A 10,290-nucleotide genomic window follows, 5' to 3' on the forward strand; every position below is an offset into this window, starting at 1 on the left:
ATCAACAACTACTTTTACACACTCTACTACTGTACCTCCTACAGAAACATCACCAACAACTACTTGTACAAATTCTACTACTGTACAAACTACAGAAACATTACCAACAACTACTTGTACAAATTCTACTACTGTACCAACTACAGAAACATTATCAACAACTACTTGTACACACTCTACTACTGTACCTCCTACAGAAACAACAACAACAACTACTTGTACACATTCTACTACTGAAACTTCTACGGAAACATCGCTAAAAACTACTTGTACACACTCTAATAACCAACAACTGCTTTTACAAACTCAACTATTGTACCTCCTACAGAAACATCAACAACTACTTGTACACACTCTACTACTGTACCTCCTACAGAAACAACAACAGCCTGCAACAGCCAGTCACGGAATCAATCATTTGCATTTGCGGAATCAATCAAATTTCTTGACCCTGTAGCCGAAGGGTGATCCCAGAATAAAGAAAAGATATCTTCTTTTTTTATCTGCCATACAGTGCGGGGACTCATGAATCTCATGATCGATCGACATAGTGTACGCGATGGTCAAGTAGTAACACGCTTGTTTGCCATCTATAAGGTCCGGCCATTGTATTTCGTCTTGATCATTTCATAAGAGATATCGGGGTGTCAATCCAACTGTATTACATAAACCCGATTATTTCGTGCTCTGATAAGACGGTTAAGGAAGGTTAATGCAAGGTTAATGCAAGGTCCCCACTCGGAATGTATCTTGACCTTCCAACCATTTTTATGACTAGGTTTTTGTCGGATGGCCATGTAAAAAATTACATAAATGGGATTCTCTGTTATAACTTATACGAGTAAAGCTACGAAATAAAATATCTCTGATTCTAGTACTGGAAGTCGTCACAGGGGAATACGGACATTTCACCTCCGCCATGATGTCAGCAGCCAATGATTCTTGGCGGTATTAGGTACCCATCATAGTTTGATGAGTTGGACTCCCATCTTCTGGAGCTTCTCCAAAATGGGAAAATTTATCCTCGTGATGAAAAGGAGATAAATCTTGCGTTATCAGATGGGATACCTTGTTATTAACAAGTTCTTATTTGTATACAATAAGAGGGAAATCAACAATTAATTTGTTTGATATAAATCTTTTTATTAACAAGTCTATTTATTTGTACAATTTGTAACTTTGTAGCATAAATCTGCTAGTTTCTGGAAGTTTAGATCACACGTGATCCGATTATTTCGTGCTCTGATAAGACGGTTAAGGAAGGTTAATGCAAGGTCCCCACTCGGAATGTATCTTGACCTTCCAACCATTTTTATGACTAGGTTTTTGTCGGATGGCCATGTTAAAGCTGGCGGTCACTGAGGCCTCCCTTGACTTATAATATAGGTAAGTTGATCACCCCAGTGATTAGTGGTTAGCGCGGAAGACCCGGATCTGGTTTCAGTTCAAGTCAATTCATGAAATTTATCGTGTATGTAATATTACGTATTGAATTACTATTGATCGCGGAACGGCATTTGTGACAAACAAGCATTCTTACTACAAATTCCTTTCAATGTAAGTTGAGATAGAAAGTTCGTATAGACCGAAACCCAACAAAGATAACAAATTACATTCCGTTGCCCACAGATTCCGACAACAATAGAAATGAGATGGGCACCACAGCTGTCATGAAGGCTCCGTCAGAGTTCATCCGATTTGGCGTTCTTCTCAACAGATGTATTATTCAGCTATATCGAGACTGGGTAAGTACAAACCAGGGGTTAAATTAACTTAAAAACTGAAGACAAGGGCCCATACGGGACCCTTGATGATCCACAATCGAATGACCAAAATGTCTTTTAGATGTTAAACATGTGGACGCATCATACGAATTCGGTAGTTCCAGTAGCACGGTTGCTAAGAACTTGGTCAGAAACTCTCACATGGTTAAATTAACTTCAAAACTGAAGACAAGGTCCCATACGGGACCCTTGATGATCCACAATCGAATGACCAAATCGATCGGGACCCTTGATGATCCACAATCGAATGACCACAATCGAATGACCAAATGCCTTTTAGATGTTAAACATGTGGACGCATCATACGAATTCGGTAGTTCCAGTAGCACGGTTGCTAAGAACTTGGTCAGAAACTCTCACAAACAAAAGTCCAGTTTTGATCTAAGTACCAACTTGCCTCTTTGTCCATAAGTAAAACAGAATGAAGAACCCTCAAAAATGCCTTTTCTATTTCAGACGGTAACTCATCTGAAGATGCTCCTCCACTTCGCGGTGGGCATCCTACTTGGTCTTCTCTTCAGCAACATGGGGGTGGACGGAAGCAAGATCATCAACAACATCGGGTTCTTCATGTCGTCTCTAGTCTACCTCAGCTACACTTCACTCATTCCTGCCATTCTCAAATGTAATTATAGACAGTTGGGACTTCGCTAGAAGCTTGGGTGCGATAGGGAAATGACACAAGGCAGAGGGAAATGACAAATTAAGTCTTCGTTTAGGCATTAAAAAAAAGCATTTTGAATACACAATAAAACAATTTTTACTTGCAAATGGGGCAAAACCTAGTCTACCTCAGCTACACTTCACTCATTCCTGCCATTCTCAAATGTAATTATAGACAGTTAGGACTTCGCTAGAAGCTTGGGTGCAATAGGGTAATGACACAAGGCAGAGGCAAATGACAAATTAAGTCTTCGTTTAGGCATTAAAAAAAAGCATTTTGAATACACAATAAAACAATTTTTACTTGCAAATGGGGCAAAAGGGGACAAAGAGGAATTAAATATCTATCTACCTTTACATGGGGGTAGAGGTTGAGTTATGACTTCGGAAAGATTGGGAATCATTGCTTTACAAAACATAATCGACGAACTAACCTGATAACCGGGTCTTCACAGGGTTTAAGAGACCCATTTTCAACTTTATCGTTGTCGAACCATTTCCGGTACTGTCCTTTAACATTATGTCTCTGTTCTGATTAGTTCCCAGTGAGTTGGTTATTCTCAAGAAAGAACAATTCAACAACTGGTACAAACTACACACGTTCTTCGCTGCGTTTCTTATAACCAATCTTCCTGTGCAGGTAAATCAGATCTTTTCTTTACTTCCCATTGTAGTCGTCAAGGCCAAAAAGCTCGCGTGAAAATGCACCGCTTGTGAAACTTGTGTACGGTGGCGTAGTGTGGGCACGGATGGTTTAATGGTTGTTGGGTGGCAACAAGTAGTAGATTTTCCCATTGAATCTTTGATTCATTCCAAGTAATCACCCACAAAACAATCCTTCGAAATCAATTGTCTCTGAAAGGTCAATCAAAACGACTAGAATATAGTCGTAAAAGTGATTGACCTAACAAGAAGATCAATTCAAAGCAATCCGACCCTAAATACGCCACTCTGTTCGCTGAAAACGGACATCTAGCCGATTTTCACACGAAGCATCTGAGGTTCAATTCCTGGGAGAGGCGTACCGCGCTATAGGTACCTACCCGGTTCGATTCCCAAGACGTTCTTTTCGGCAATTCGAAAACAACCTTGGGATTCCGAGAATTACCAAAACGATGTGCATCATCCACGATCAACTTGCTAAAAGCCGTGGTATTCGCACCACTCTCAACAGCTTTTGGCATGTTCATCCTGGGGTAAGACCGTTTCAAATCGTTTGAAACCTTCTTCTCTCTGAGCTCTTTTTCTAATAAATTTACCCTAATCTAATATAACCTTCATTTCATGTAGGATCAGTTGATTAATAAACCTAATCCATAGTATGTAGGCATTAATCAGTAAAATACACCACACATCAGGTGATCTGGTCCCATAAAACACTGAAGATAGCACCATTGTGCATGCTAGTTATTTCGGGTGACAAGTGGGTTCACTGCATGTGATGTTGAGTATTTTTGGGGTCCAAGATGTCTCGTGAGACCATTATTATATGGTGTTGGAAACATGGAAATCCTTGTGAAAAGAGACAGGTGAGTTTGATTTTATTCGTAAGTAAAATGAAATTTTCGTAAATTCAAAAGCCAACGTTTTCTCGGACCGATGAAATTAATTCTGTTCCGTTCCACCCAACTTTCAGATGTGTTTCTGCTTCGTGTACACCTCCGTGTCTTACTATCTCTCCTCTCAGTTCCTATCCTGGACCAGATTCACCATGTTCCTTGTGGTGTGTCAACTGATGACTCTCATCTCCGAAGGTCTGGGTTTGATTCTCGGCACCGTTATGAGTCCGGTGGTAAGTATCAATATTATGTTAGGGCCAGCCACTCACTATCAGGTACAACTCATCAGGTCCCCCTGATAGTGGAGGGCTGGCTTTAGGTTAGGTATATTAACACTATAATTATTACTGTTCACACATGTTGGGATATTGTAGGTATTTTACGTAGCTGTATTTTGTATGATCGCCTAAAATTTGAGCGGGTATGCAATGTGCAATACTAATTCACTGGAACCTCCCTTCGTCGCGTCGTGATGGTTCTCTGTGATAAGTACATAGGGTAGTGACGGTAGTGTAGGTACCTTATAAGAAGAAGTTCATATTTTCTCTACACATTCTTCTAACACCATACTGCGTCGGTATGTTTTCAGAACGGCGTATTCATCGGCTCGGTGATGACAGCCCTGGCCATTCTATTCGCCGGCTTCATCTGTCTGTTCAACCACATGCCCATCCCTCTCTACTATTTCTCCTTCACGTCCTACATGCGCTGGGCACTGGAAGGTCTGGTTGTCACTGTGTATGGCTATGGCCGGGAACCACTCGAGTGTCCGCCGGGACATGCCTATTGCCACTATAGAATTCCCGGCACCATGTTCAAGGATGTGGGCATGAAGGATGGAAACTATTGGAACGACGTGGGAGCCCTGAGCACGTACTTTTTCATCGTGACCATTATGAGTTACTTTGCGTTGTACAAGTCCGTCAAGAACTGAACTTTGTCATCGATCTAACAGGAATCTGTCTGTCTAGTGTGGACCCCGTTGCGTTGGATGGCTAGATTATGAAGTGGTCAAAGGCTTCTGAAAATTCTACATATATCCATACACAATTACACAAGTCCATCATGAGCTATTTACCATTATCATTCTTAAATAAGCACTGTTGAAGGACAATGAAGTCTCTTTGAGGTGTGGATCTCGTTGGATATGTACCGATTGTGGTGCACGAGTACATCGTTCTACGTATACCTTTATTGTGTAAAAAGCCCCAATGTTGCCCTAGAGTTTCCACTTGCTTTTTTGGGGAAACAAATTTGACTTGCCTTATTTATAAAATTTACTTTTATTGTTATGTTTTAGGTGATTTATTGTTTATGCCATTTGCAAATTTTTTGATATCAATGACAATTTTTCGAGAATTATTTCTTCAGGATTTTACCAAGTAAATTTTTTATAATAGATCATCTCGTAGATCAATTTTACAGTCGACAATCGATCAATCCGATGCGAGATAATTCATTATTAGAAGATTGACTTATATTTCTCATGTCTACTTCGGGTTAGTCCCAAGATAACCAGCACTGGTGTATTTTGTTTATATTTAGGTTTTACTATTACCTCTGTTTATAATTTTATATTCGTCATGCTTTTTCTGTCGGTGTATTTTTATATTGTTCTGTACTTCGAAATCTTAAAATTCAATATTACGGTGAAAATCTCTACAATCCGTTCCCCATTTTAAATAATAAAGTTAGTTCCAATGAAAATAAAAAGGGGAACAATTCAGAGGTCAGATCAAAACAAAGCAATGTTAACATATTGGATCTAACCACAAAAGGCAACTCTTCAAACTCAAAAATATCAAATGAAGGAGATATACCTAAGAAGTTTGGAGCTGATGTTATTCCAGATATATCAAAGAAAATAGAAACTCTACCGTCAGCAACTCCACTGTCACCAAGCCATTCTAACATAGAGAAAAACGTGCCAGAGTTACAACGTTCAATAGTCAAGAGTGTCCAAAAAACAGATAATCCGTATACAGATATGAATAGTGATGGAATTTTTAAACCAACTAGGTTAGATGATAAGGTGAATAATGTAGATAATTCTGTTTTAAATAAAGTATCAGATTATATGAATTCTTTTTGGGTTCCTAGCAACGAAGCAGAAATTAAAGAAAAGAGTGAAGAAAATAAAATATTAGATCAACCAAAAATTTATCAAGATACAGTAAATAGGTCAAACACTGGTCCGAGTGTTAAACAAGGAACATCTCAACTGACTGAAACTCAATTAGCCCCTGAAAATGTCAAACCAACTACTCCATGTACACACACAACTGCAGAACATATTACATCCACCACACCATGTACTCACTCACCTTCAGAAAACATTGCACCCACTTCGCCATGTACACTCACAACTACAGAACACATTACAGCCACTACACCATACATTCACCCAACCGAAGAACATATTACACCCACTACACCATGTACTCACACAACCGAAGAACATATTACACAAACTGCACCATGCACTCACTCAACAAAAGATCGCGAGAATAAAATAAACAATAAAACAAAACACGCGATGGAACAATCACAAATAAACACAGCAGTCTGTCCCCATAGAAGGACTTATCCAAACCTGGTCGACCTATATATCAAATTAAAGGTATTTTTTACCAGGAACACGAAAGTGGTGGTGCAAATTTTGTCCAGAAAACCATAAAGCCAAAAAACCAAAAAAACTGGTTCGGGGGATTTTTTTCATATTTTCTCACACAAATGAGAATAGAATAGAATAGAAATCACGATCGAATAAACAAATTCCCGGAGGGACGGACCCAGCTTGTTGTATTTCACTAATGATTAAGGCTAAAAATAGAATGGAAAGCACAGAGAGCAAAGAGCTCTACGAGTATATATACTCTCCACTCCACTATGTTTTTAATCTTAATCAGATATTTGACCAACGGCAACCGAAGATTTCCAAAAAGAGTAATTCCAAAAAGAGGTATGCTATAAATACATAGTTAAGTATTAATTTCTAGATTTGAAGGAGTCTGCCCTTTGGTCTTTCGCCTCACCTTCTGGTCGGCTACCCCGTACTTTCTTCACTCGTTGTTCATCACTGAACCCAGAATTAATGTTCGTTTCATCAATGACTAAATCGTTACCATGTGAAACTACATAAATACCCAGCTACTTTTTATTTGTCTAGGTAGGCATACATACTTATTATCTTATTACGCATAAGAGTATTGCAGATATGTAAATGTTGAAGAAAATACTGAGCCGGATTTCCGAAATCCTTGGGAGGAAACTTTTACGCTGCGATACCGGGAGGCGCACAATATAGCCGCCCGGCCTATTACTCTTAAAAAGAAGAATCTCTTCAATTAATGTTGTCAAAATTTAGGGAAACTGTACCTGAAAGAAGTAGGTTCGTCCCTCATGGAGATAGGAGAAGGGAATGGTATAGAACTGGTTAACCGTGGTGAAGCTGCCCACCAATATACCTACTAAATGGTAAGTATTGTTATCGTCAATCTGATAAGGGACAGACTACGGAATGGGTATACTACAGTACAGTCCACAATAAAAATTACCTTATGTGAAATTATTTTCTGTCGATATCAAGCGTGCCGGGAGGCGCACAATATAGCCGCCCGGCCTATTACTCTTAAAAAGAAGAATCTCTTCAATTAAAGTTGTCAAAATTTAGGGAAACTGTGTACCTGAAAGAAGTAGGTTCGTCCCTCATGGAGATAGGAGAAGGGAATGGTATAGAACTGGTTAACCGTGGTGAAGCTGCCCACCAGATTGTCTTCATAGTCCTCGAATGATTTCAGCGTGTACTCCTTCACCATGTGTCCGTTTACCTCAGGCGGATCCCACAACACCATGTAACCTTCTGGCTCTATGTTGACCTGCACTATGGTCGCTTTACCTGACGAGACGAGGGAATCATGGGTTTAAAACAAATTTGATAATTGATACTGACAGAGCCTCTGACACAAGTTTTACAAAATTTCAGCAAGCAATATTTCACTATCTTTTTCTTATTCTTCGTCTTTTTCCGCTAATGCGGGGTCAAGTACTATTTCACTATGTGACCACTAAATCAAAATTAATTTTTAGAAAGAGGGAATCATGGGTTTAAAACAAATTTGATAATTGATACTGACAGAGCCTGTTTTACAAAATTTCAGCAAACAATATTTCACCATCTTTTTCTTATTCTTCGTCTTTTTCCGCTAATGCGGGGTCAAGTACTATTTCACTATGTGACCACTAAATCAAAATTAATTTTTAGCTTTGAATTTTGGCTGTAGCTTGGGGTGGATACATCCTCCCCTATACGGGTACATACAAAGATGTATAGTAAAATCACCCATTTCCTCATCCTACCTATTTGGACGAAGGACCCGGCAGGACTTCGGAACTGTTCAGCATCCATACTGTTCGTACTCTTGGTGACCACCTTAAAAGATGTACACTAAAATCACCCATCTCCTCATCCTACCTATTTGGACGAAGGACCCGGCAGGACTTCGGAACTGTTCAGCATCCATACTGTTCGTACTCTTGGTGACCACCTTGATGGATTTGCTGAACATGCCATCCCCATGCTGATCCTGACTCAGAACCATCAGCTCATATTCCCGGCCAGGACTTAGGTTGGTAATAATAGCCTCGGATGTGTCTCGGGACCGAATTTTCAGCGTGCGCCATTCCGGCAAATCAACCGCGCGGTACCTGAGGAGAGAAAATAGGACAAGGGTCAAATTACAAGAGAAATGTATTCCCGGCCAGGACTTAGGTTGGTAATAATAGCCTCGGATGTGTCTCGGGATCGAATTTTCAGCGTGCGCCATTCCGGCAAATCAACCGCGCGGTACCTGAGGAGAGAAAATAGGACAAGGGTCAAATTACAAGAGAAATTATAAATTGATGGGAATAGTATGGTAGACAAAGGCGCTCGCCTGGTAAACGAGAGGGCTTGGAATTTTAGCCTCATTTATTGGAAACTTTGACTACATGATAGAAGAGCTCTAACTCTAAAGCTTTAGGGTCGGGTGATGCGGAATATCTCCAGTGGTAACTTCGCCCATTGATGATCTTCCAATTGAGTCTACTACATACATATTATAACATACGGACGAGGAAAGTTTCAAGTTTTGACTCGACCATTTTTTTAATCATTACAAAGTTTGTCTTTTTCCCCACAATACGACTCACCACACACTATACTCGAGGCGGGGCTTGATGAAGCCGGGGATCCACTTGACCGCGATCGAGTTCTTGGTTGCCCGCGCCGTCAGGTTATAGGGAGCGCGCGGTGCAGTGTTCTCAATCATGAGCTCGGTCTCCGAACTGATGGTCGCGGCTTCGTTGCTAGCCACGCACTGGTAGAAGCCGCGATCCTCTTCCTGTATGTTGACGATGGTGATGTTACCGCCTGTCAGAATCGTACGATCCCGCGGCAACGGATTACCGTCCTTCTGCGAAACAAATCGAGAGAACGAATCTGTCTAATCAGTGTAGCTGTAGACAAATGTCACCTTACAGATTATTAAGGGCCGAATGCACAGTCGTGTCTTAATGATGAAGGATTCCTTTAAGTGCTTTCCTAAAATTCATATGCATAGTGGATCCTAAACTCTTCCTAGTTACGCAATGTGTATTTTTCGAATTTCTTTTACATTTTAATTTCAATACACTGACGTGCAGAAAATTTGAAACAGATTGACTTTGAAAATAAATGGCTGTAAGAGAATTCATATTCAATGAAAACTGTCCTAAATTTTTTGCATTCGAGTGTAGCAACAAAAAATCAATCGAAACTGGTCGATAGCAACTGAAAATGTCAAAACAACTACTGTCTGTACAAACACAACTGCAGAAAATGTTAAATCCACTATTCCATGTACTCATTCAACTACAGAACACTTTACACCCACTACACCATGCACTCACACAACTGAAAAAGATATTATACAAACTACACCATGCACTCACTCAACAAAAGATCGCGAGAGTAAAATAGACAATAAAACACACGACGGGATATTTTCGTCAACACAAATGAACCCAGCTACTGATCAAACCAAATCAAAAGAAAACAAAAATTCAACGCACCCATCTGACAACAGTGTAAAACAATCTAATTCCAAACTTGGCGAATCACAAAACACTACTAAAATCAATGATACAAATACTACAACTGCAGTAAAAAGTGACAAAACAAATGATGTCGACCACTCTGTTTTGGAACATGTATCAGATTACGTCAATTCATTTTGGGTTCCAAGCAATGAAGCGGAAATAACAGC

The 10,290-nt window shown here is 39.8% G+C and overlaps 2 protein-coding genes across 2 annotated transcripts in view; one reads left to right on the top strand and one right to left on the bottom strand.

Moving 5' to 3' along the window:
• The window catches only part of LOC103516154 (ATP-binding cassette sub-family G member 4), a gene marked incomplete at its 5' end in the record, with an annotated part of 38,933 nt that extends 33,366 nt beyond the window's left edge, over window positions 1–5,567 (top strand). Inside the window, 7 exons of the mRNA XM_026828631.1 lie at window positions 876–942; window positions 1,349–1,386; window positions 1,630–1,745; window positions 2,241–2,409; window positions 2,987–3,087; window positions 4,084–4,239; window positions 4,596–5,567. Of these exons, the coding sequence (XP_026684432.1) occupies window positions 876–942; window positions 1,349–1,386; window positions 1,630–1,745; window positions 2,241–2,409; window positions 2,987–3,087; window positions 4,084–4,239; window positions 4,596–4,940 (992 nt within the window). The remainder of the gene's footprint in view (window positions 1–875; window positions 943–1,348; window positions 1,387–1,629; window positions 1,746–2,240; window positions 2,410–2,986; window positions 3,088–4,083; window positions 4,240–4,595) is intronic.
• A 2,097-nt stretch (window positions 5,568–7,664) lies between these two features.
• On the bottom strand, window positions 7,665–9,683 carry LOC103516155 (protein borderless-like). Its single transcript, XM_017446938.2, has 5 exons — window positions 9,197–9,683; window positions 8,757–8,856; window positions 8,554–8,613; window positions 8,366–8,438; window positions 7,665–7,904 (listed from the first exon to the last, which is right to left on the bottom strand). Exons 1-5 carry the CDS (start codon window positions 9,313–9,315, stop codon window positions 7,669–7,671), a joined length of 588 nt encoding a protein of 195 aa, XP_017302427.1. The 5' UTR covers window positions 9,316–9,683; the 3' UTR covers window positions 7,665–7,668.
• Between the last annotated feature and the right edge of the window lie 607 nt (window positions 9,684–10,290).

The sequence above is a fragment of the Diaphorina citri genome, unplaced genomic scaffold, assembly GCF_000475195.1.
Source record: "Diaphorina citri unplaced genomic scaffold, Diaci psyllid genome assembly version 1.1 scaffold1498, whole genome shotgun sequence".
NCBI classification, from domain to species: Eukaryota; Metazoa; Arthropoda; class Insecta; order Hemiptera; family Psyllidae; genus Diaphorina; species Diaphorina citri.